The sequence below is a fragment of the Falco naumanni genome, chromosome 3 (genome assembly GCF_017639655.2).
Source record: "Falco naumanni isolate bFalNau1 chromosome 3, bFalNau1.pat, whole genome shotgun sequence".
In the NCBI taxonomy this organism is placed as follows: domain Eukaryota; kingdom Metazoa; phylum Chordata; class Aves; order Falconiformes; family Falconidae; genus Falco; species Falco naumanni.
Window position 1 is genome coordinate 24,853,924 of NC_054056.1, and position 26,696 is coordinate 24,880,619.

The following is a 26,696-nucleotide window of genomic DNA, read 5'->3' on the forward strand; positions in this document are numbered from 1 at the left end:
GAGAAGACTGACACTGCAGCGCATGTTGGGCACGATCGGAGAATTCTCACCTGACTGAACTCCCCAGGAGACTATGACAAAACAACAACATCCAGAAAGCAGACAATCAAGAACCAGGCATTACACTAATCATCTCTCATACAAGTGAGAAAAAAACCCAAACCAAACAGATATCCCAGGGACTTTAAAGCTATACCACCTGCAGTGTTTAGGCACCTTCAGAGCCTGATGGTAAGAGACTGAGGGTTTTCAGAACTGCAGTTTTGACTGCAAGCACCTAGAACAGTTCAATTACAGTGGTTCTATGAACCTACTTATTGACAGTAGATAGGGCAGAGGGGAATCAGTATCTGAAGTACAACCTCATGTCAATATTATTGCATTGAGCACCTTCATGTCTTCCCAAACTCATTACTGAGACAATCGACACTAAACCACTGAATACTTCTGCAGAGTCGTTATTATATTGGAAACACAAACACTTGTCAATTAATTCAAATTTAAGTTAGCTATCTATCCAGAGCTCATCTTCTTATGCAATGCAAGTCAGCGAGCTGCGTAGGGTTAAAAAGCTATCCATTATAACAAAAGCACACATCTGACATCTATCAATTTGCCTATTTATTTAATTGTTACGATTTTTTTCCCCAATATATTACTGTTAATTTCATCTGTGTATTTGATTTGTAGCATCTGTTCTCTGGGCAGAATCCCACAGATATCCTGAAGCACGTGTTTGCTTTGGCACATTGTTTAAATAAACCTACTGGAAAATGCACAGACAATAGAAGTGTCCGAAAACCATCCATGCTAATTATTTTAAATTCGTGTGTAAGGTTTATCAGTTATCTACGCAGTATCAACACGTGCAAGATATGGCAATTTCATCGTTATTCTATCATTCACATAAGAGCTTTCAGCATTTGCTCTGCAAGTGCAGTGATCCTTTGTATGAAGCCTCACCGTGCTAGCTTTACAAGGACAACACTGCTGATCAGTATACTACGTAAAAGACTTAGTACTTCCCAAATAATAAAAACTAATTCAGCAACAGCTCGTGCATAACACTCCCTCAATTTTGCACATATTATTTAATCCCCTAGCTCATGTTACGGATTTAATAATGCAGAGGGTTTGGCCACACAGGTAACTTCGGGTTCACAAATACACGTGGAGGGCATTTCCAGAGCACTGTCTCTGGGCATCTTGAAATTTCTTGGTAAACAGCAATAAACAGCAATCGGGAAGGACCTCTGCTTCTCCCCCTGCTCCAGCCCCTCTAAACGGCATGGGACTTAGGCGTTCCAATTTACGAACTGGTTTTTTGTTATCCATCTCCTCTGCCCTTCAATACAAAGGAGAACAAACGCCTTATGAATTACATTTCACTTGCACTGCATCAGCACATTTAGGCACAGGCAAGAGCCTGAAGAAACTACCAGATGCAGACCTGAGGGTTCTGCACACAGCATCCGACAATAAAAAATAAATAATAATAAATAAAAATCAATCGATGATGCCTAACTACCCAGCACCCTCACAAACTCATTTGCACATCTGAAACTTGTCAAGAGAGGGAAATATTTGAAGCGATGCGCTGAAATCTGGAAAGTAACTACACCCGGTAAGGCAGCAGCGGTTTAGGCAGGGAGGGGCTGGCCCCGGACGGGGGCACGCGGGCAGCAGGCCGCGCTCGGTCCCTCTGCTGCGCACCCCAGGGTCGCCGAGGGGCCGCGCAGCCCCCACACCAAACGGCCACCCCGGGGGGCCCCCGCAGCCGAGGGGCCGCGGCGCGGCGGGGGAAGGAGCGCCCACCCGCCGGCCGCCGCCTCCCGCCTTCGCGCCCTGAGGAGCGGGCCGAGGCCCCGGCCCGGCGGCAGACAAAAGGGAGGCGCGGAGCCCCCGCGGCTGCCGGCGGAGCGGGAGCGGGAGCGGGGCGGGCGCCCGGAAATCCCACAATCCCCGCGGCCTCGGCGGGAAACCCCGCGCCGCTCCACCGGGAAAGCCCGGCCCGAAGCCTCGCACGTGGGGGGGGGGGGAGGCCCCGCCGCTGAGGGGACACGGGGGAAGGGCCCGCCCAGGGTGACCCCGCCGCCGCGCCTCACCTGCTTGCTCCTCGCGTAGGGAGGCTTCGAGGCGCCCAGGTGGTACCGCCGGGTCCGGATCTTGCCGCCGCCACCGAGCCCGCCGCCGCCGCCTCCCGAGGCCATGATGGGATCCGGTCCCTCTGCTGCCCCGGCCCCGCCGCGCGCGCGGGCCGGGCCCGGCCCCCCACCGCCGCCGCCTCGTGTGCGGGTGCGCTTCGGCCCAGCGGCGGCTCCGCCCGCTGCGCTGTCACCGTCCCCGCAGGGATGCGCCCGGCCCGGCCCGGCCTGCTCACCGCTCCCGCCCGCCACGCGCCGCGCGGCCTGGCGCGGGGGCTCCGCGGCCTGCCCCTCCCCTCCCCGCCCCGCCGCGCCGCCGCACCAACCCCCCCCGGCGCGCGCGCGCCCTCGCTCGCTCGTGCTCGCTCGCGCGGGCGGGCGGGCGGGCGCGCGCGCTCCCTCTCACGTCCCGCCGCGCTCCCTCCGAGCGCTCCTCGGCCCCGCGCCGCCCGGCCCCGCGCTGCCCGCCCGCTCGCGGCCGAGCCGCCGCACCCCTCCCCCCTCCGGCCGACCAACCACACGGCGTCCGCCCGGGCGGCCCCGCGTCACCGGAGCGCGCCGGGATTGCGTCACCGAGCGGGACCGCCCGGCAGCCCCCGCGCGCCGGGGCACCGCCCGCCAGAGGGAAGCGGGAGGGGCCGGGAGCTCCCCCCCCCCCCCGCCGGGCCCCGCGGAGGAGAGCGGGAACAACCCGCCCCCGGGCCGCAAACGGGCGCGGGGCCGGGCTGGTGAGGGCCTTAGGCCGCACCGGGGGGAGCCCCGGCGGCGTTACCGCCCCTTGCCGGGTGACGAGCCAGGCCCAGGGCCTCCCGCCCCGCCCAGGGCGCGGAGAGCTTGAGGAGCGGAGCGGGCCGGGGCTCCCGCCGGGCGCCGCCGGGTTTGCGCAGGCCGCGGGGCTGAAGGCCTGCAGGCCTGTCCTCACTCTGTGGTGGAGTGGGAGCAGGTGGGGGGAAAAAAAACCCTTCGACACAGCTTTTCCTTCCTCAAAACAAAAGGAAGATTGCATTTCTAGTACAGATTTTTAAAATTTAGAAATACGTTTATTTTTATATTCGACTGGAAGTGGAGAAAAATCTACGGGTCTACATCTTATTTAGAGCACTGATCTGCCCAGGGAATGATGGAGCAGCACCAAAAATCCCAAGCACCTTCCCCATCTAGAGTCAGTAAAAATGTTCACTCAAAAAAACGCCCAGAACATTCTAAAAAGATTACTGACACAGGTACTTGACAGTCAAAGAGAAGAACTGTGATGTGGTGCGCATCCCTTCCACCAAAAATAAATGCATTTGTCACAGCACACACCTGAAAAAGGAATGTATCAGACTCTGGAGCTTGGGGGCACTCAAACCAACAAGGGCAATTCTGAAGGCTTGAAGAAAAAATCAACTGGCAGCCACCAGAGCAGGAACTGCTTTTAGAAGGAAAGTTAATGGGGAGCTTGGTACTGCTGGGTCTCTGTTTCCTATCAGCTTTTTTTTAACCTCACTGGTATCATCCCAGCTCTCCTACATGACTCACTCCTCCTCAATTTCTTAATCCTGCTGTCATGGTTATCTAAAGGAGAGAACAGTTTCCAAAACACAAGCAGTGTGGAATTACCTTCCAGGTATTTCTCCTCTTGAAGTACACTTTCAAAACTCCAGTCTCTTCCTCTCCTACCCTACCACTGCAAATCCAATTTTAACTGCAGTAGGGATGACTTGCAGTGACATAATCCCTTCCAGGGCATGAAACACATGGGTTTAGAAGTCACCTGGCAAGAACCACCTCATCTTGCGTAAACTGCTGGCGTGTTACATCTCCGGACCAATTTTAGGATGAGGTTCTGTTTCTACAATTATGCTTGTCAAAAAAATCTTAACCAATAGAATGGTCAAAATAAAAGAAAGAGAGTATTTTAGCCTGAATTTGTAACTCTTTTTGTCCAGGAAGCAATTATCATGCTAAATTCCAGCTCAGGGGAAGAGGAAGGAAGGGCATCGTGATGCATTTCCATTATGGGAAGAGCATTACAGGTATTTACAAAGGGATGTAAACCATGCCCTTTGCCAGTAAGACATTCATCAGTTATAATGCAGACTTCTAAAATGGGACCTGCGTAGGGAACTGACTAAAATCACTCCTGCACTGGAGACATTAAGAGCTGTGCAACTTTAAAACAAGATTCCCTCTTTCTGATGCATACCAAGTATATTAAGGCAACCTTAAACACGATTGTCTCTTCCACGTACGTGTCAAAGGCAGCTACACTATATTTGCTCTGTAAATTCAAGTGCTGCTTTATTTACTTATTTTACTTCCATTTTACTTATTTAGAACAATTTCCATATGGTGACATGCCTTTAATGACACTCATGACTCAGAAATACTTGTTGATGTAGTCAAACAACGTCTATTGACATGAGTCACTGAAGTTAAATAAATGTTATTAAAAATGAGACAAAACCAAAGGCAAATATATATATATCCAGCAGAATGATAGGGATCATCACCATTTGATCAATCTTCCCTGTGAGTTATATCTGCAAGTTACTTTGAGGTAGCGCTAGAAAGAAGCTGTTGGTCCAAGAGCACCCCTGCAAAAAGAAACATTCATGGCTTAAGTACCATTTAACTTTTTTGTACCCTTTTAAGTACTCTTTTACCCTTTTTGGCCTGTTTCTTTCTCCCTGTTCACTGACTGCAGGATTAGTAGCCCCTCAAACCATCCTTTCTGTAGAAAACAAAAACACTACTCTTCCTGAAGAAAATAGCAGTTTTGAGTAAAGGCACAATCTATTGCAGCCAGGTGCAATAAAGAGTTCATAAAACCAATACTAGATATTCTCAGAAAAAAACACCTTCATCAAGTTTAAAAAACAAAAAAACAAACCCAACCACATTTCAGCTGGGTAAAACACAAAACACAACTGGAAAAAGTGAAATAGCATGGTGTTGAGAAAGATGCTTCGAAGACTTTTTTTAAATGCTCCCACTGCAATCACATCTTTGTAGATCTGATGGCAAGCACCTGTATGATGAGTTCAGGTCTCTGCATAACATAGTTAACGCAGTTTTGGAACAGGTGTAAATTTACTCAGTAAGAAGTCTCAGCAATGCATTCTGACAGTTCTGATGCACTCATTTTTTTCCTGTATTAGAGGTTCACAGGTAACACACCAATCCAGGAAGAAATTTTGCATTCAGTAGCCTTTACAGTAAAGAACGTGCACTGTGCACACCATCTTGATGCCATGTATGTACTCCTAACTGGAAAGCGGAATAGGCTAGTAAGGCTCAGGAGACAGAAAAAGAGGTCAGAAAGCTATTTTAGGACGGTATCACTTGGGCTGCAAACCAACAGACTCTCTTCCTCACCTCATTTCTCTTCTATGTTGACTGGAAGAAAATACATCCCCAACATTTCTCAGGTCTGGAGAACTAATGGCCCAAACAACTTCCTTCACTGCATTACATAAACACTATTTTCACTATCTGGGTACTTTACAGACCAGAACAGAAGGTGCATGCATGGCTGAAAACAGTGGCTAATGCAGCGTAGAGACCTTATCAACAGGTAAAATCTACATGAACGGGGTGGCTACAGACTGGGACTTTTTTCAAGTGAGGTTTATGTGCTGTGCTGATACAGTGCCAAACTAAGTGAAATCACATAGCTACGTGGGCCATCCAAATTCAAGGGGTCTGCATTCACTACCCTGAGTTTCCTCCCTACTGCAGTCCCCTGAAACACAAACATCCCCCTTCCCTCCCAGATCCTCTGCTTTCATTTTCCATCACACCCTCATTAATCATGTCCCTACCCTCATGCTCTAAAGACTCACTAGTTCACACAAGGGAAACATTCACCCAAGAAATCCAAGTTCCCAGCCACCTTGCAACTAGCTTTCCCCAAAGCAGGGAAACAGTTGCTTAGAACTGTGATGCTACTCCCCTGCCTAAATGGGATTTTTTTTTTTGCTGTCTCTTCCTACATGTACATCTGCATAAAATCCAGGAAGAATCAACTTGCTATAGCACTCCAAAAGCTTTTCCCTGTTTTAGAGCATTTGTTTTTCATGGGTGGGACTCTGAAAATACTACTAGCTGATATTAAACTGTGAAGAGAAAGAGCATGCAACTCTGGTCAGCAGTTAGAAATGACCTGCCAGCAGAGTCATCACTCTGCAATACAGTATTCATTTTGGATTTAAGAACAGCATGTAGATTATGACCACCACTTTAACGTATTTAAGTCATACGAAAGCAAGAGCACTTTATTCCTATCTGCCATCATAGCAATTATGGTTTAGGTTGCCCCCACAACACACATGGCAGTACCGAAGTGTCTTTGCTAGCTTTAGTAGCTTCCACAGCTATTAGCTATGATAATTTCTGCTACCTTCTTTCTTGGAAAAAGCATTCTTCTGTTTCCAGTCCACCTTGTACATTTGGTAGCAAGTATTTTTGCATGCACATGGGCCTAAGTAGCCCCTACAACTTGAAAACAGTTTATACCCTTCCAGATGAGGATAGTTTAGAGGAAGCCACTCAGAATTTACTAGCCTAAAGCAGAACCTTCCTTGCTGCCATCTCCCCTCATCTCCTTTGACCTGAATACTAAAAAAAACAAACAAACCCTATCATCCTACTAAAATTCTGTAACCTTGTCACTACAGAACACCTGAGCATGACAACTGAACAGATTAGAAATGTTTAGAATACAGTGCAACTTAGTTGAATGGTTGTTACTAGGATAGTTTGGGGTTGTTTTTATTCACAGCAAGTTATTTTTCCTCCTTTAAACCAGAAAGTTTTCTCCAAGGATTTTTAGGTTTAAGAACATGTATTATGTTACACCAGTTTCTTTGCTGTCAAGTGTTGAGAAGGCTATTGGTAAGAAGGGCAGAATAAAACTGTCAGTAGGGATCATCCTTAGTCTTCGGAATGTTTGCAGCTATGGCAGCCAGAAGTCTGCCCTTCTGTATGTTTAAAATAGTGTAAGATAAAGCAATTCTAACTGACCTAGCAGATCAACAGTAGTACAGTTAGCACCAGTAGACTGCCGGTGAAAGAGTGGGCCAAGTATTCCCACAGAAAGCCCCAGGAGCGTCTCCCAAATACACACATAACCTAAGCAAGCACATTAGAGCTTGCGAAAGACTGCCACGGTAACTTGAGAATACACAAGAGCTAGGGTTTTTTGCCAGTGTCCTGATGCCCATACCAAAGACAGGTGAAATACCTCTACTGTCTCCAGCTAAATTCCACAAGCCAGAAGAGAAAGTGTTTCACATAAGTAAATCCCTTGCTGGCAGGTTTGCAGAAACAAAATTTTATTTACACAGGCAAGTCTATCTTTAGACCCCATTGAACTCTTTACATTTCTAGAATATTTACATGATTTCAAGATGCTCTGAGTGATGAACAAAAAAAAAAGATTACAGAAACTGTCAAAAGCATAGCAAAAAAACCCAACCTATCATTGTGCTTTAAAACTTATGATCTAAAGTAATGTAGAAGAAATGTAATTTTAGCACCTTGGTCATAACGGTCATGCTATATAAGACACTTAAATAGCAGGGGGGATGTCAGAAGTGACCGTATCCAGAGGTTGCCAGTGACAATTCATGAGGGAATCATAGAGTTCTTCACTTGTCTCCATAAATTGCCTGTTCATTTCATCAACATCCAAGTAAAGCTGTGGATCTGAAAAATAAAAGCCTGGTAAGCACAAGTGTCAGACCTGGGAAGGCATGCATACAAAAATCTGAAGTAAATGCCTAATGAAGTGCGTTTTAGCTAATATTACATCATTTCACTACATTTACTAGTAAATGTCTATGATGTTTATTCACCTAGAAATTTAACAAACCTGATACGTCTAACTTTTTGGAATTTGTGTATTAGAATGCTAGGACTGTATTGGCATTTCAAGATAAAGAGCAGACTTAATTAACCACAAAACTCTCCCAAAATCCATTTAATTCATTTCTACTACAATATGAGTTCGGCACGATAAAGCTTCTGAACACTAACACAGGATGTCTATATGTACGAAACAAGTCCACAAACCTTCCAGACCAGACAATTTTTTGTACCAAATCTTTAAGTTCAAGTTGAATCCTCTTTTTAGGACCCATAAGCTTTTACCTCAGGGCTTGGAAAACAAAGCTTCTGCCTATTAATGAGTTTAACATAGAATATGCTTAGCAGAATCTACGCAAAGATATGACAAATTCTGTATTAGACCATTCTGGAACAAGAATGAAGGCAAAGTTAAGAAACCTACTATGAAGTGTTGTTAACTATGTCCCATTCAACTTGACAGGGTACACACCATCAGCTTTAAAATCCTACCTCATCTCAGCTATAACCTGTACAGAATCCTGCTACATCACCTGAATTGCCCAGACATTCTTCATCCAACAGTCATTGGCTTGTATTGTTAAAGGGCACTAGTACAGCTAAATTCAAGTTGCAGTGACAGAATCATCATTACCTTCAGTTATAAGGTCATCACTGATTTCAGTCATAGCTGAAGTTTCCTTGAAACAAAAAATAAGAAAATCTTTTAAGTGTAATCAGAATTTATTTGGGAAAGTACGGCTAATCCAAAACATTCCCCCCCTCCCTCCCACAACTACAAAAATAAGCTGGGGGGGGTCGTGGTGTATGTGTTGGCAGGGTTGAGGGGTTTTTGGTTGTTTGGGTTGTTTTTTTTTTTAGGGGGGGGGGTTCTTGTGGGTTTGGTGTTTGTTGGTTTTTTTAAAAAAAAAAATAGCATAGGTCAGGTTGGAATGAACTTCTAAAAGCTGTAATTGATAAGACCATCTTACAGTAATTCTTTGATTTGCTTTAAGTGAAGTACATCAGAAAAACAGGAAGAGATGAAACCTACAGAGTTATGCTGTCAGTTGGCATACAGGAGCAAACAGTGATGTATAAATCTCTAGTTCTATAGACTAACCAAAGCATTTAAAGACACCTCTCAGTGAAGCCTGCTACTCAAACCTCCACACAACGCAAAAAGCACCATTTCAGTTTTAGAACTTCTTTTGCTCTGACTTAATACAATTCATACAACTTATTTGTGATTTTTTTTTTTTTGAAGGAAGCGTGTAGTATCTTTACCTCAAAAACAGCTGGAGCCATAACAGCATCTCCTAAAGAGCAGTCTCCAACAGCTTGCATGTTATCATAGGGAGTATACGAGCTGTAGTTGTAGTCAGCATAAGGATCATAACCCCACTGTGAGTAGTAGTTCTGATAATCTTGGTAATAATCATTATAGTTGTAGGACTGGTACCGCTGGAATTCTGCTTTCAGTCTGAAACATGAGAAATTACATACAGTTAAGAGTTTGAGAACAATGAACTGTAAACCCAGTTGTGAAGTTAAACAATTTGCCAGCTTACACATTTCAAAGCTTAAAGGAAGCTTTTCTGAATAGTTGCCTAAGCAACAGTCTAAGTCACAGTGTTAAGATCTCATTTTTATAGAGAGGCAAATGCTCTCACCTTCACCAGTACCAAAATAATTGTTTTCATGGATTAACTCGATCCATGACACTTCAAGTGTTCTTAGTATCTGTGTAAGCAACCTGCTGATAGAAACTGATTTATGAAGACCAGAGACCTTTATCAAGCACAGCTGCTTTAAAGATGCATCCAGTCTTAATTAACTCTTCTATCTTCTGTTTGCTTAATGCTAAATCTTATTATTTCCAGGAACAAGGGAGTGAAGTCAGATTATCTGTTTCAGAGGACCACCTGACACTGCCTGCCAGTTTGCCATGTCTACCTCCACCTGCTCAATTTTTAGTCCATGAACAAGTTGCCAAAGTAGAGCTGTCAGGTGAAGTCAGTGTCATCACTATCCAGTCTGAAGCCAAAGCAGCAGGAAAATGACAACAGTCATTGGTTCTTAACACCAGAAGGGCCGGCTGATCAGTTTTCACTACTTTCCCTCTCCTGAGTAGATATTCTCAGGGACAACTTCACACTAACAGCAAGAATCAATACACAAGTGTCACCTGTACTAAAACAAAGGTACAAAACCAGAGGTACACTACATGAAATACATCCAGACAACCCAGCTGCACATTCCAAAGAATCCTCTATGCTTAGACATTTCCTCACTGATTATACATAGGCAAACCTCCTGTGTTTGCAGAGTCCTATTCTCCACACCTCCACTTCATCACAGAGGTCAGATCTAGGTTTTCTGTCAAGAACACAAGCTGAAGCTTAGTGACAAACTACTCTGATAGCTGGATATTTTGATGCTAGGAGACCATAGCACTCAGCCATTCAAAAAGAGATACGGATTACTGATGCATATTTTAGTACCTATGCCACGTTTGCTTCGATACTGTAAAGCTCCACATACACTCTAGTAACTAGGTATTCTATTGTCTTGCTACTGTAGTAAACAAGTGATTACACAGTGTCTCCAAGTCTTCTGCTTCCAACTTCTCTCCTACATACATCTCTGTAGGAAAGAAAAATCTGAAAATACCACTGACATTCTTCTGGATAGCAGAAGTAAGGAAACATGTTTGTGACCTCTTCTTGTTTTCAAAATAGTCTGATCTGAGCAATTGTGGACAGCAAAGTCTTGGGTAAAGGCATTTCCATTCCAAAGCCAAGAGTCAACATTTGCAGAATTATCCAGGGTAAAGAGAAATAAAAGCTGTTACTTTCACTATTCAACAGAAGCTACAAGCTAACTTCATGAATATACTGGAATGGTTTTATATAAAGTTCTATGTTTGCCTGTATCCTGGATCAAAATTTATCAAATTTGTTATCAATTCTCTAACTGTTCAGAGATTTGAATTGCCTTGAATAACTGACAGAACTGAACTGGCAGAGTAAAAAACCCTCTCAAAACAGTCAATTTTAAATTCCCTGCTGCCCCAATCACTTGGAAAAGCAAACAGTATTCTGTAAACTCTTTCAGCAACATCTCCTTTGGCTTCTTCCCCCCCATGATCTGGATTTTTCCATTTAAGAGTTCCTTTCTCTGCCAGCCTACTGTAGAACTACTAACACGCTACTCTGCCTGAACTAAAGGAGAGGTCTAGAAGAAAAGCTCCCAAGCATACAATCAGGCCCAAACCTGGAAACATTTATGAATACATTCAGTTTTGCTACTTGTAAGAATTAAGGCTGGTTACAAAGTCAAAGAGTTTGGCTAGACTTAAAAGAATTGCATTCCCCCAGCAATCCTGAAAGAGGCTGATGAATCCAGGGAGTCAAAACATAATGCTTCTTTATTTTTGGTTTTTAGACTGCATCGTGCGTACAGCCATTATAGCACGGGCCACAGACTTTACAAAAGCAGGGCTACAAGAATCTGATTATTTAGAATTACTGTATCAATGCACAACTCATTCGTTACCTTTTAGAAATTCCTATGCTCAGCCGGATTCGTTTTCCCCCCAGACCTGGTGCATTCTGGCAGTCTTGCAGTGCCCTCATCTGATCACCTTGCTCACCAAATCTGACAAAGGCATACCCTCTACAATTTTCAAAAGGGAAAAAATAAATTCTAGTATGCATAACAGTTACAAAGCTAATGAATTCAATTTCTGTCTTTACAAAAAAAAAAAGACAAGATAGCAGCTACTATAGCTTCTATTACCTAAGCAATCTCTCTGGCATATGCACATGCACAGAAGATGTTTCACCAAATTAAAAACTTGGGCCAGAAGCAAAAAGCTTGGTTTTGTTAGCATTAAGATGCAACTTGCTGAGAGCCAGCAAAACAATAGGATTTAATTGCTATCTGTAAGTAATCAGATTCCATATTTCTGCATTTACAGCAGTTAATTTATCAATTAGTGTTAACCCACTCCTACCACTATACAGCACTAACTTTTTTAAATTTGCTTTCTCTTAAGTTTGAGTTAAGTCTATTACAGACAGCACCGTCTGAACAGCAAACTCGCTCATCCCTGCCTGACTCACTGCCTGGCCAGTGTAGCTTCTGCTAGGCTTTATTTACTAGTATTAACAGGTTCAGTTCCCCCAACCCCTTAAGACTTGCCAGGCCTCACATTTTTCTCCCACATGTAAAAAGGGCATTGTTTTGTCTTCAGTACTGCAGACAGCTAAGCGGACACACTGCTGTATGGAAGCACAGCAGCACAAACTTCAGCACACACTCTCCCTTCTCCCACCACTTGATTTCATTCATGCAGATAGCTAAATTGAAACATATCATGTTAACTACTTAAACTAACCAAGAAACACAAGGATCTATGCTGTTAAAAAAAAATAACTCTAGAGATTACTCTCTCTCTTCCTGCCTCTGAAGAAAATGCAGGAACAGGTTGGACGCAAGTTCTTCTATATTACTCTAGAAATAAACATACTAACAGCATTACAAATTTTCACAGGCATTACCTGGAATATCCCAGAAGGTCTGTTGCTATTTTGCAGTCAATACATGAGGGGTACCTCTTTAGGAAATAGTCATAAAGCTGGAAATCATCCACTTCTGGAGTAAGCTCCCCAACAAATATCGAATAATCTGGTCTTTAAAAAGATAAGGAGAAGAACTGTCAAGTTTTGAGACTAAGGTACCTGATTGCTGGATTAAGGTACCTAACATATAAGCAGGTAGTTATCACTGGACAAGTTAAGGAGACAAAAATCTGAGAAAGATTATTAATTACAAAACTCTTCTGATATTACACAGAACTGCAATGCAATCACATCAGCATGGAGTTCTCAATTTCTCTGGGTCCGTTCTCTGCTTTTACAAAAAAAGCATTTCAAAAGCCCATTTTATAAAAAACTTCTAGAAGCTGGCTTTAAGGGTATTCATTGTCTAAGGGGTTGGGGTGGGGAGGGAGAAGGCACAAAAATAACAGGAAAAGCTATTAACTCAATTTACAGCCACAATTCAAGAGAGGTATGACTATTGCTCCATCATTTCTCCAGTGATTATAGAGAGATGAACTACAAAAAAAACTTCAATATTCTGTTGGCAATACATTTCCATAAGCAATACTTGGTGTATAGGTACCAGATGTGCCATTTCAGAGTTTTAAGATTAAGTAATGGCATTCAATGAGCACTACCAACTTCAATAGGGGCTCAGTTTCTCCTTTCAAAAAGTCTTTACCTGGCTGAACTACTACTAGGGACAAACTCTATTCTTCCTGGTTTTATTTTGTTCTTTTTCTTCCGTTTCTTCTGCGGCGTCCTCCACCAGCTGTAGGCCTGGAGACATTCTCTTTTTTTCGCCATTAAGTCCTGTTGGGAGAAAAAAAATCACCTTTATAGTATTTAGCCTTATTTACATTCCTCCCTCCCACTCCCCATCACCACAGGTGATTTCCCCATATTCACCTTGCCCTTGAAAGAAGCCTGGGGTCCCATTTCTCCCTCCGCCTCCCATGAGGGAAAGCAGCCTCTGGGGAAAACGCCTGGCAAAAATAACAGAGCCAAAGGATTGTATGAACAGCCATATTCCCCTGACTTGTCAAGCTGGCTAAAGGATTGACAGCTTCCTCTTGGAATTAGGGAAAACCAGGTAGCCCTTCGATGTTGGCCAATCCTAAGTGTTCATTAGCTTCAGGACTGGACTTTGTTCCACTTGCGCTCCAGGACTCAAAAAAACCCTGCAGCAGCACGGTCTGAGTGATGAAGAGGCAGGGAAATCATCACTCTTGCCTAGAAGGGATCTCAACTGTCCCTATCTCCCCTCACCTAGGAATTCTTCTTCTCCTATGTGAGATGCCTCTCCTCACTACCCAGCTGTGAGTCACTCTCCCAGGCCAGGAACAACAGGAGGCCAATTAATGGAAGGTAAGGAGAAAGCAGACCAGGAACAGGCACTAGCTTGGCTGAGGGAAAACTCAAACCCAGATGCAAGGCCAGGAAGAGGCAAAAAAGTGCCTCTTGGGAAAAAAAAATAAGAAAAACCAAAACCCCAAAACCCACAGTTTAAAAAGAAAGTGGGGCGACTACACAAAAGAGGAGGGAAACAGCCGTATTAACACAGGTTGCCTCCCTCGCTTAAGATTCTGAAGAACAAGGACTTCCAAAAATAAGAATGGTGTTTCGCAGCATTTTTTACTTACGCAGGCTTTAATGTTCTTCCTCTAGAACACCTCTACATGTATCTTATATAGAGGGTGTTATGCGCAAGGTCCTTCAGAAGAACTCATGCTCAAATAATCCAAACTGCAAAACTTAAGTTATGCCCCCAACCTGCTTCAGTTGATGCGATTACGTGTCCAGAGGACAGCCACCAAACTCCACAGTACCGGAAGAATTAGTAGGACTAAAAGAACACCCAACTCAGAGCAACCTAGCTATTTCAGCTTTACATTTACTAGGAATTCTGAGTATGGTTCTGGAATCCATTTAGGCACTGCAAGCCTGAATTCCTGACCAAATGATCTTACCTGGCTTGCCATTGTTCAAACTGTCCTCTGCCTTTCTCGAAGAACACTGCTGCACAGGTTCAGTCTATTGCGCTCTTTCAGCTGAAAAAGATGTGGAGGAACAATAAGATAAAGAATCTTAACCTGGAGATTACTTACTTTCAAAGATTTTTACCCTGCCTTACATTTTGAATGTTCACAATTCCAAACCTAGAAATTTAAGTTTGGACATATCACTGCTAAAGCAGTGGAGATAAAAAGATATATGGCCAACGGGATTATAAGTCTTGTACACTTTCTTAAATTGTGACAGTCCACCAAGTCTTCCCACTGTCCAAAGCACTAGAAAATTAGAGGGAGCTTCTAAGTCACCTATATTTTACCTTTATTTCTAAAATACCTACATGTAATATAGTAATTCAGAAGATCCATACTTTAAAGAATTACAAACAAGGCAAAAATAGATGTTTCAAAATGCTTTGAACAACCGCTGAGTTTTGCCCCCTTTCAGCCACATTAAAAGCTGATTGACTTGTACCACAAATTATATAGCTGAAAACAAGCAGTGGTACTTCCTATGTGCTGAAGAACAAAGTAAGAGAGGGACAAGGGCACAGTACAGGTAAACATGACCTTTCTCTGCACTTTTTCTCAACGTCTTCTCTCTTTTGCCTCTTCCATATACGTTCATTCGCTACCAGTCAGCAACAACAAATCACCCTTGACAGCTATCACTAAACCAGTATATACACCTTTCTGAAGGGGTATTTTTGATTTTTATCTTTTTTTTAAAGCTTTTTCTCCCTAGTCATCTGGTTAATATAAATCAGTGCAGAAAACAGTGACGTTTATGAAGTATTTTGAACCTACTTCCACACAGAGCTGTTCATTCACCAGCATTTTTTTTTACATTCAGTGTGGCTCCTTCTATGCAGATACTTCACTGCTGAAGTTTTAATTCCCATCTCCATGCAAGAATTTATGTGGTGTTTAACATACTGGCTGGTCAAACCCACATTCACATAATACAATAAATACAGAGTGTTTGTAATGCCTTAAAGGCTTCCCACACACAGGGGAACAGTTCAGAGCATTACTTCTGGAAATGGATTAGGCTAACCTGACACAGGACAGCCATGTAACATAATTAGAGCACGTATGCAGGGCATTATTCAGAGTAACTAGGCACTTCATCCCCATGCCCATTCTGAAGCCAAAAAAAAATAGTCAAGTACAAACAAGCCCTTACATATAGGCATATACTAGTAAGGTTAGTGTGTGCCCTCTCAGTAAACCTAATTGTGCTCATTATAAAGAGTTATCAACAGCAACTGCTTCGTTAAAGGTCATTATTAATAAAAATATCCACACAGTTATGTTCCACCAATTCAAGCATTACTTTCTAATAAATGGAACCATGAACTCCTCCATGCTTGAAACACTGAAATACTAATGTTTGCATTCACAGCTGCATAACACTTTTTTTTTTTTAACTTACCACTCTTGATTCGTGTGGATTTAATGGAAGATCGCACACACTATAAAGCTGTTTTATTGCAAAAGACTATCAGAAGGCAAGTGATGCAACTGTTCCTTGGTCACAGTTATCACGGACTTTTATGCAAAACTGCGTTTTTGTACTTGTTCCTGGTCTGATCTTGGTTGTCGCCTCTTGATCTTTTCACTAGAAAGCAAAAATTTTAAACAGCAGTTAAACCGGCATGTATTAACTTTTTTTTTTTACATGTTTGCCTTAACTGTAGTCACAGCTAGCTTCCATTTAAGCAGTGGGGCAGCTTCAACCTCCAGCATTCAAACACTTCCTTAATTGGACTATATATCTATTTTACCAGCCCATTGATTCCACGTTCTTATTATTATATTTGCACCAGCAAAAAGGCGGATGAAGCTATTTACGCATAAAATCGCCTGTGCGAGCGCTGCTCAGCCGAGCAGAAGGCAAGCCGCCCCCCTCCGACTTAGTTTTGCTCCCAGGGAGCTGGGGCAGGGCAGCGAGGAGGGTGACCCCGGCCGAGGCGGGCCAGGCCAGGCCCGGGCCGGGCCGCACCGGGCCGTGACGCATTTTTAAAAGCCACTCGGCACGACGGGAAGGGCCACGGCGCCCGGCAAGAAGAGCGCCCCGCCCGGCCGCGGCCCTCCGCAGCGGCCCCGCTGGCGCCAAGGCCGCGCTTCCCGTTTATCGCGCTAGGCGATCAAACTAAAAAAAAAAAAAAAAATTAAGGAATAAAGCAAGCCCACGGGGCCCTGAGAAGGCCGCGGCGCCCCGCCAGCAGCGCCCAGGGCGGGAAGCGGGCCAGCGGGCGCTTCGGCCCCACAGCCGCCGGGCCTCCCCTCCCCGCCCCGCAGGCCCGCGGCCCAGCCGCCCGTGAGGCGGCGGCTCTGAGGCCCCGGGGGAAGGGAAGGAGGAAGGGGGCCGCCCCCCCGTGCCGTTGCGCAGCGGATCAGTTCGCGCCCCCATCCCCACTGCCTCACCCCCCACAACCCACCCCGGCCTCGGTCACCGCGACCCCCCTCCCGCCCCCCAGGCCCCGCTCCCGGCACTAACGCCTCTCCTCCTCCGCCGCCTCGCCAGCAGCAGCAGCGCGCGCCCCGCTTCCGCCCCGCGAGGACCCTCCGCGCGGGCTGCCCCGCGCAGCGCCTGCCCCGCGCCGCCCGCTCCCCGCCGCCCCCCGCCCGGGCCCGCGGGCCGCCCCCAGGGCGGCGCTGCCGGCCGCCAGCCGCGGGCCCGGCACGGCGCGGCGCACTTGGCGGCGGGCGCAGGCAGCGCGGCGGGCGGACGGCGGCTGAGGGCGGCAGGGCCCCGCGGTGGCGCCGCGCGTGGCGGGCGGATGGAGCTGGTGGCGGGCTGCTACGAGCAGGTCCTCTTCGGCTTCGCCGCGCGGCCCGCTGAGGTAACGGGGCAGGAGGGCCGGCAGCTGCGCTCCCCCGCCGCGGCCGGGCAGTGCGGCCGGGCAACGCGAGCAGGACCGCGCTACTCACCGATTGCGTCTCTCCGCGGCCGCGGGGCCGCGCACCGGGGTGGGCTTTTAAAGCGCGGCGGGGGCGGGGCAGCCTCCCGCAGCCGCAGGCCCGGCCCCTCAGCGCTGGCGCGGGGGGTGGCAGCGGCCCGGGGACACCCCGCTGCCCGGGGGGGCGGGAAGGGGCGCGGGGCCCGCGGGGCGCGGGGGGGAAGGGTCGTTCCCTTCAGCCTGGCAGCGCGGAGCCGGGAATAAATGGCGGCGCCAGGGCTGGATGCCACATGGGGGGGCCGGGTGGCAGGCGTGTCCCTCAGCCTGCAGCGGGGGGAGAAGGGAGCAGCCGCCTTCCTCGGCCGTGAGATTTACCCCTCTGCCAATACTTTTCCATGTACGGTTTCAGCTAAGCCCAACGGTGATTACAAGAAGTGGTTTGCACAATTAAATCGGTCGAACTAATCTCCTAAGAGCACATTAACTCAGTAAGATCCCATTATACTTCCAGCTAGGCGTAATTCCTTCACGTTTTACACATATACTTTTCCAGGTTTTGCTTTTAAAAAAAAAAAAAATACAGGATGATGAAGTTGAAGCTTACAATAGAAAAACCTTACTTCAGAAAAACCTGCTTATCTTGTATTTCATCTACAGTCGTGGACGGTTGTCCCTGATTTTACACATCATGCCCACTCTGCCTCATTGTCAGCAGTAGCAGTGAATAGCAGATATGTGGTCACTGGGAGCAGAGATGAGACGATCCAAATCTATGACATGAAAAAGAAGATAGAACATGGGGCACTGCTGCAGCACAATGGTAAGGAAGCTTTTTGTAAAAAGCATTAATGATAGAAAACTAAAGCTGAAAAGCTGGCCCTTGCCAGAAGAAGAAAATTGAAAGTTGTTTTGTTAAGTCTTTAATGGTGATGGTGTTGCAGCCATGATGGTCTGAGGATACAGGCAGGGTAAGCTTTTGTGCATAAAAATCCAAAAAGTATTTCGGATATTATCCCACAGGTATAGCTGCTCCTTCCACTTATTTATAGTTTCAACTGTTTGAGGAGTTATGGCCCACAGTTGGCTCATGAGCCATTTTTCTTCTACCAGGACAGTTTTATCTAGACCATGCCTGCTCCCAACAGCCATCTTTCCCAGTGTCCTTGTCCTGTCACAGATGTACCTGAGCTACACAAAAGAGAGTTTGTGTGTGAGAGCAGGCTGCTGCTGCCAAAAGAGTTAACCTGGTACGTTTTCCACTTTATGTGCCCCCTGAATCACGGCTGTGTAATACATCAGTTAATGACCATCCGAGTAAACGTGGTTGAGTCATTTGTAGCTCGATCCCAGTTGTCTTTTCCTCCTGATAACCAAGAAGTAGCTGGAGCTAGACTGAACATGCACCTGCATTCAACTCATACAATAAATCTGGTGCTTATGGGAAGCCAGCATGTGCAGTAAATACAGCTGTGTGTCAAGAGCAGGGTTTTGACATGGGAGCATTCCTGATGGAAGCTCTGTGTCACCTGCGCCACAGTGGATGAGTAGTGCAGTTGCAGAGAATGGACCAGATGGAGTTCTGATGTGTATGGCTATAGAGGTGCTGATAGAACACATCAGTGATTTAATATAACAAGAAAGTTGGGAGGGTTGTGAAGAAACATGGGAAATAATTCCGGTTTTCCCAAGGGTAGGGTAGTAGATAGTATGTTTTAATGCTAGAAGCTTCTCTGTTAATTCATGCGTTCTCTGTGTGGTAACTGTTGGGTATGTACAACGCTGTTAGTAGCTCTGGTGTGTATTTCTAGGCACAATAACTTGTTTGGAGTTCTATGGTACTACACATCTGCTGAGTGGGGCTGAAGACGGACTAATTTGTATCTGGAACACAAAGAGATGGGAATGCCTGAAATCCATTAAGGCACATAAGTGAGTTTCTTAATCTGCATATTCATGTACATTTTCATGTTGATTTTCCTTGTAAATAATATATGTGGCTAATACATTGTTTTGTTTTTATCAGGGGGCACGTGACATCTCTTTCTATTCATCCTTCTGGGAAATTAGCTTTGTCAGTAGGAACAGATAAAACATTAAGGTGAGTCAAAACTGATGAAGGAAGGCTGAGAATCGTAATTCAGTAACTCTTAGTAAATTGTTACAAGCAACAATTCCGTGTTGGGACTAGACGGTGCAACACTGATAAAACATGTTTGGACATTAAATGCTTCAAAGATCCATTGGTTTGTCTATTTAAGTTCTGGGTACCAGCAGTGTTTTAAAGTCTTTTAAAAATAGTCCTTGCTGTTCCTAGCTTCTTGTTGTGCTCTGACTCTTTATAGTCACTTGTAGATGTGTAAATACATTTGCATTTTGGAACACAATTTCCTTAAACTTCTGAAAGCTGTTAGGTTTTGGTTAGTGTGAGAAAAGTAATTTTTCACTTCTGTACACGTGTTGCTGTATATACATGTTTTAAGTATATAAAATGGTATTTTAACAGTATGAATTGGTATTGGACTTCTTTTGAGCTTTGCGTTGCAAGCACTGGTTTATAAAACAAACATCACAAATTCAACCTTATGGTGTGCAAGCAATATATAAAGTCATCATTTTCTCTTGCATTAAGGCGGCAGTAAAATGCATAAACATTCTTAAAAGCTTCCTTTGGATGCCTCATGTCAGCAGATAGGACTGCAGTTTCACTGTGCTGTTTTTAACCAGAATGCACGTTATCTGTTGTTGTCTTTCAGAACTTGGAATCTTGTAGAAGGACGATCAGCCTTTATCAAAAACCTGAAGCAAAGTGAGTGTATTGGTCTAAATCCACTAAAAAAAGTGGAATTAGATAGTTTGGGGTTTTGTGTAAAGAAAAGTAGACTGAATTAATCAACAAGTCAGTGAATTGAAAAGTGCATTCACAATGTCTTTACACATGCAGAAAAGCATATGTAAGTTTATGTCCTTAATAATAATCATTTACCAAAAGGAAAACGTAGTGAGCTCAAAGTCAATCTTTTTTCCTTGGAATTTGATGTCAGGACATTTAAATAAATGTGGTTTGTTTTTCTTTATACACTTCTGATAACCAGAAATAAACATGTAAGAGCATAGTTTTACTTGTTTATTCTAGGTTATTCGATTTTTTCTTGAATTGTTGTCAGCTTTAGGTATAAAACAGTGTCTATCAGCTGTGAAAGGTTCTTACTTTTAGATTCTCATGCAGTATAGAGTGCAAAAAATCTGTGTACATGTGCATACAAATCTATCAATGTGTACAGATGCCCACATAATTAAATGGGCCCCTGACGGAGAGAGGTATGTGACCGTGAAAACAAATAAAGTGGATATCTACAAACTTGACACAGCTTCAATCACTGGCACTATCACAACAGAGAAGAGAATTTCTTCACTTAGATTTGTTACAGTAAGTACAAAAAAAGAAAGTTACTCAGAAATTAACTGGGTTGAAACACATTAAATTAATCACACTTGCATTTCTTTTTTTCCCATTCCAAGGATTCTATCCTTGCCATAGCTGGAGATGATGAAATTATAAGGCTGTACAGCTGTGACTCTCAGAAGTGCCTGTGTGAATTTAAAGCTCATGAAAACAGGTATTCTATGTTTGTTTACTATTAAAATATTTATGGCAATGCTGAGTACTCAGTAAAGTTCAATAACTTGTAATGTTCAGCATATGTTACTGTTGTTTTTGTTTTAGTGCAGACAGTGAATATGTTTATGTGCTAAATTCCAAATTTGGGACAGACTTGTTTGTTTTTAGTGTGAGCACAAGTACTGTGCTGTCCAAGCATGTTACAAAACCAAAAGGGTATAAAATTAGAAATGTTACAGTTCTAAATTTGAGTGTGTGTGCACGCACACACAGAAGTACACACTTCTCTGTGTGTGGTCTATGCATTTCTGAAACTGGGTACCAGCATTTTCCTGCAAGACCATCTAAAGAATGTTTAACCAGTCTTTACAGATTCTGACTCTTTAGAACACTTAAATACAACAAACCAGTTGTACTCAGTCCCGACAACAGGAAAGTAGTCACATCTCTGTTGTTGTCTGATATCAACTATTGATCCAAATGCTGCTTTTAATTAATCAAAACACAAGTATAATGTCATTGGTGTGGTTAGTAATGTGTATTTAAAAGTATGATAGGGTTCTGAATTGAATCCTAACAAGCCTAACAAAGGCAAATGTTCCCACTGTAAATGACAGCACTCAAAACAGATTACTGTTCCAAGTTCCTGCCTGTCATTTGTGGGTTTTCTTTTCAAACTGTTGCCCATTCATCTTTAATTTCTGTTAGTTTACTGTTCTGAAATGAGCTGCCGTACTATAAAGTAACAAAGTGCGTTTTCTTCACAGAGTAAAAGATATCTATAGTTTTGAAAGAGAAGGACAACATATTATTGTTACTGCATCCAGTGACGGTTATATTAAAATGTGGAATCTGAATCTTAATAAGGTTGGTCTATTAAACTGCTTGTTAAATTTATGGAAAAATGTCAGACAACCAAAATTGCAGACGGTTCTGTCATAAAAATTAATTTTAAATCACTGAGTACATTTTACTTGAAATCTGGATGGCTTGATCTTCCTCCATGTTATGTTCAGTACAGATGTGTATATCTATGCAAGTATTTTTATGCATTTGTCTATTTTAGTATCCTTGTAATTTTTTTAAACAAACTATAAAAACTAATGATACGGTGGAGATCTCATTTCCTCTTTACATAAAGTCATGCTTCCCTGCAGACCTACCTGGCCAAACTTAATGACTATCTAATCAGTTATATATGTTCTAAGAACTGCTGTAAATTTTTGTGATGTTGATGACTGTTGCTACTCTTTTTAAAAACACAAACTCTGTGGTTTGGGGTGGGTGGTGGTTGTTCATGTAGGGGGTAAAAAGTTGTCCTTTTGAAAAATTCAAACACATTAATGTACTGAGTACTTTCCTGTATTTTCAAACAGTTCTGAGTAGCACAGTTAACAAGGAATCGTGTCTTATCTTTAAAGTTTCTCTTGCTTATTGTTTGCTCTGGGTTTGTTTTTTTTTTAAATCAGAATTAGATTTTTTAAAAATTTAATGGCTAGAAAGAAAGGATCTACTATATTTCACTGTAAGTATCTTGAATAGTTCAAATAAATACAAACATTTAGACACTTTATAGATGTTATCTGAATTTGCCCATTTTTATTTCACCCTCTCTGAATATTTTTATACTTCTAAGTGCAGTATTGAAAATCCCTCTTTTCCCTTCACCTCCAGTTTCTGTTCCCCTTGTGCATAATTGACATAGTGATCAGAGAACTTTTTGCCAGTTGCTGTAACATTGCCTTTATTTTGACAAAATGTGTGATTTTCTTCCTGTGCAGGCAAACTTTTGTGAAATTTTGTGTATCTCTGGGGGCTGATCTGTTCAGCTCTGGGAGGTAGAATATCTTAATACAAGCAGTTTTTGATGGGTTGATGCTGTTATGGTGCATGTGTGTTTGTGATGCTTTATCCCCCGGTATCTGTAATAGGGTACTTGCTTAAGTATTCCCAGAACTGACTGGGAAGCAGTTAAGAAATTGGAAACACACTCTGAAGAGATCACTTTTAATCAGCAGCCTTGTCTTTGTGAGGGAGAAAATGAAACTGATGCAATAACTTAATTCAAATTATTTTTGCTGTACTGAAAAATACCTATTACTCTGGAGAAACTTCTGAAACCATTGACGGGTTTTTTTGGTGGGTGCTATGACTCATCTAGTTTTTCCTCGTATTAAACTTACTGCCATGTGCCTGAAACTCACTGATCTTGCTTGTCAAGATACGTTCTTAAAGCCATTGGGAGCTTTTAGTAAAACCACAACTGAGGAGTGGTGTCAGGACAGGACTGTAACAACGTGACCATTAACTGGTATGCAGCCTCTAGTTCTAAACTTTGTAAGGCACCAGAAAGGAAGTGGAAGGTGGGCAGTAAGATACTTTCTCACTTCAAATACTTCATAAACAGAAATAAAATAATGTTTAGTTAATATTTTTCTATATTATTTTCAGATTGAAGGTGTGCCATCTTTACTGTGTGAAGTCAATACCAAAGCTAGGCTGACATGTCTTGCAGTATGGCTTGACCGAGCTCCAGAAATGAAAGAAAATTCTGATGAAGCTGTAACATCATCTCAAGGTAACAGAACTCTGTTTATCGTTGGCTGTTAATGTGACTGTGAAATGGAATATACTGAGTGGGAAGAGTTTTATATGCACTAGAAAAAGTTTTGGTATCTTGAAGAACCGGGCATGTGATGCCGGCAAGTGATCAGGATATCCTTACCAACCTGATGGTGTCTCAACCCTGCATGTATGTTGGAGGTCATGAACCTCTTTTCACTTCTATTATATGAAACTTTTGTTTCTCTTTCCTGGAGTAACATACTGAGGAAGCCACTGTGAAGCTTTTGAGACACATAAGAAAAGAATAAACAGTCAGATAGAACTGCATGTCTTGTTTTCCTATAAACAATCAGGTCTGAAGCCAGGCAGACTGTAGCTGTGGGAACTTAAGCAGTCTGGCTCAGGTTGGTTGTTTTTTTTCTCTTGTTTTCCTGTATTGTAATCTATTTACATTACTTGATCTTTAGATATTTTTGTATCACAGGCTAAACTAGCATAAATGGCACATTCCACTGTAAATAAAAAACAACTTACAACCCCTTCTTTAAAATGAAATACAAGTCTCTGTGCCATTTTAGACAACAAAGACTGGAAATAAATATCAGTGTGAATAATTTCTTGCTCTTTTTCAGCAAATGAAGATGAAAAATTATCAATAGTTAGGAAAACCAAAGTTTTTTGGACTGACAAAAGTGATAAAACAGCAAAAAGAAAGAGAAAAATTACTCCAGAGAAGCAAAAATTGGAAGCTCCATTGATTATTCCAGAGAAAAAAAAATTGGAAACTCCACTGCAAAAGAAGAAAAAGAAACAGAATATTTCAGCATGAAGGCAGCTACTTTCTCTCCTGAATAAAAAGTAAATGCTGGTGTTGCTGTAGTTTTTACAAGAATGTAAACCTCTGACAGGACATACACCTCTGAACTGATCTGTTTAAAAGTAATGAATGTTTTTACCCTGATAAATTGACTGATGACTGTGGGAAGTAGCAAAAGAGATGGCAACTTTTCCTAAGTGAGTAAGGCAAAAATAATAATATGTAATGTTTATATTTTTCTATTAACAATAGCATATACTTTTAAACTGGCTCTGGAAAAGCCAGCCAAAATGATAAAATTAGCTGCATGTCTCCAGTTACATTTTTGTCTCACTTGAATGCATATTAAAAACACGTACACCTTTTAATTTTAGTGTTGGAAAAGTTACTGTTCATTTGACTTAAAATATGATCTGCCTTTGTCATGCTGTTGGAAGAAGGGTTCGCCAGAGTCAAGAAGATGCTCAATATGAGTTATGCATCTTGCTCAACTTTATTAGTTTCTAACACTATCTAGAACCGATACACATGCATATTCGTAAAGCAGAAATATAATTGTTTAGTAGTCTCTAAACACGCGCGGTTCTCACACCCCTAATTATCATGACTAAAATAAGCATTCTATCCATGTAGCTAATTGTGTTGCTGTGCTTCAGCCTTGTAGTTTGTTACTCCCTATTTTCCCATACTGGTCCCTATCTTTCTTGGCCCTGCACCTGCTTTCCCAGCAGCTGTAGCCTGTTACAGCCACGGCCTGTTGGCACAACATAGTTACTCGGTCTCAGGATTCAAGAATAGCTCAAGGCTACCTTTCTTGTTACCTTCAGCACAGCAACTTCAGTACAATTCTGATTACAGGCCTATTCTAATACCAGGCCTGGATTGTGCAGATCTTCAGAGATTCTAAAACCATGCTTCTGCAGCCATTCTTCTGCAATTCCCCCTTTTTTCTTTTGCACAAGCCAGGCCTGATTGGTTATGTTAAAAACTACTCTCTTTAAACAAGAAAAAACATATATTCTTAGCGTTTAATGCAGTCATTGCTCCTGGCATAAAGGCGGAGGCTAAGACATTTGTTGTTACAGACTGCAGATCGACTTGGTCATTACATGTTTCATCAAAGGTGCGCAGTGCCCTCCGTGATCTATGAAATTGTGGAGTCATTTTCAATAAGTCTTTCACACGTGGAGCAAACAGAGTTAAAGGCCCTAAATAACATGGTCCACCGACAGGATTCAAAGGAATCCCTGGCCATGCTCTATCTCCACATATCAAAAAGACTCCGGGTGGCAACTGATAGCCCCCTGATACATTTACATGTAAGCCTTCAGCTTTCAGTTCACCCCAATTAGGTGAACCGGTTAAATTTTGAAACCTTGTATCAAACTCCCATTCACCTTGACGTGCTAGTCACAGTCGCCACGGTTCACCAAACCAAATTACTCCAGTGCCATTTAGAGGTTGAAGTGGTGGTACCATGTCCTCGCATTCTGCCATTCCCATTGCAGTCACATTAATGTATTTAACAGGCGTAATGCTGCCTAATAGGTCTAACTCCTCCAATGGCAAATTATATGGTCGATTCAAATTCTCAATAACCGTTTTCTGCCATGCTGCATTATGCATAGAAGGCCAAACAAATTGCCCATTCGGACTCATAAATGTACCATTCTGATTGGAAGTCAGATCCACTGTTTTAACATTTCAAAAAAACATCAAAATTTGTTTCATTCTCTTGCAGGGGAATACCAATTAAACAAGTTTTAAAGGGGTTGTCTGCTTGCTGCAAACTCAAACAAAAGTCTGTTACCCCCGTGATATTTGCCCATGTCACCCATATGTTTGTTCTAGGCAAGATGTCAAAAATACTTTGGCCAATGGGTAAAAAATTCATCAAGACCATAAACCAAGTCCATCACTTAAACATGTTTAGTCCTACAATTTCCACCTTTTTTTTTTTTATACCACCCCACAAATCTGTGCTTTCACAAATTCTGATGACGTATACTGTCTCAAATCAGCATAGTATTACACTAGTCGTATGCTTTCTCTTGTTTCATGCCCAGTTACTAATCAAACACATACACTCTTTACACCATTTACATTTAAGCTTTGGCTTACAGAACCGTTTTACCCCACATAGCATACATCAGCACAATACCCACGGGTTACATCCCTTACAACATAGACAGTTTAT

At 43.2% G+C, this 26,696-nt stretch overlaps 3 protein-coding genes across 10 annotated transcripts in view; 1 reads left to right on the top strand and 2 right to left on the bottom strand.

The window, feature by feature from the left end:
* Window positions 1–2,418, bottom strand: part of NUP153 (nucleoporin 153) — a 46,270-nt gene extending 43,852 nt beyond the window's left edge. For all 4 annotated transcript variants that reach the window (XM_040585348.1, XM_040585347.1, XM_040585349.1 and 1 more), the window contains exon 1: window positions 2,106–2,418. In XM_040585348.1, coding sequence (XP_040441282.1) covers window positions 2,106–2,210 — 105 coding nt within the window. In that variant the 5' untranslated portion in view covers window positions 2,211–2,418. The remainder of the gene's footprint in view (window positions 1–2,105) is intronic.
* A 1,983-nt stretch (window positions 2,419–4,401) lies between these two features.
* Window positions 4,402–17,661, bottom strand: LOC121084490 (tRNA selenocysteine 1-associated protein 1-like). 5 transcript variants are annotated; one of them, XM_040585995.1, is made up of 10 exons: window positions 17,530–17,661; window positions 16,028–16,213; window positions 14,551–14,631; window positions 13,490–13,566; window positions 13,263–13,393; window positions 12,539–12,670; window positions 9,261–9,456; window positions 8,629–8,674; window positions 7,667–7,835; window positions 4,402–4,723 (listed from the first exon to the last, which is right to left on the bottom strand). In XM_040585995.1, exons 4-9 carry the CDS (start codon window positions 13,517–13,519, stop codon window positions 7,699–7,701), a joined length of 672 nt encoding a protein of 223 aa, XP_040441929.1. In that variant the 5' UTR covers window positions 13,520–13,566; window positions 14,551–14,631; window positions 16,028–16,213; window positions 17,530–17,661; the 3' UTR covers window positions 4,402–4,723; window positions 7,667–7,698. The 5 variants fall into 5 exon arrangements, with proteins under 5 accessions (XP_040441929.1, XP_040441928.1, XP_040441927.1 ...); XM_040585994.1 differs by having other exon boundaries at window positions 4,402–7,835; XM_040585993.1 differs by lacking the exon at window positions 13,490–13,566 and adding an exon at window positions 11,532–11,651 and having other exon boundaries at window positions 4,402–7,835; window positions 17,530–17,659.
* PAK1IP1 (PAK1 interacting protein 1) lies at window positions 16,433–24,867 on the top strand. The gene is given in 13 exon segments (XM_040585751.1): window positions 16,433–16,550; window positions 17,076–17,156; window positions 17,159–17,188; window positions 17,191–17,441; window positions 18,156–18,318; window positions 19,307–19,427; window positions 19,522–19,596; window positions 20,252–20,304; window positions 20,780–20,925; window positions 21,018–21,115; window positions 21,885–21,984; window positions 23,569–23,695; window positions 24,315–24,867. Coding segments are annotated over 13 exon segments (1,560 nt in total). The 3' UTR covers window positions 24,512–24,867.
* The last annotated feature ends 1,829 nt before the right edge of the window (window positions 24,868–26,696 follow it).

Excerpts from the sequence above, each read along its gene's own strand:
- LOC121084490 (XM_040585992.1), bottom strand. The coding sequence starts at position 13,519 with ATGGGACCCCAGGCTTCTTTCAAGGGCAAG. Across the intron at positions 11,652-12,538 it reads GACCTTCTGGGATATTCCAG|AGGGTATGCCTTTGTCAGAT; the intron begins GTAATGCCTGTG and ends TGAAAATTGTAG. Across the intron at positions 8,675-9,260 it reads TGGCTCCAGCTGTTTTTGAG|GAAACTTCAGCTATGACTGA; the intron begins GTAAAGATACTA and ends TTTTGTTTCAAG.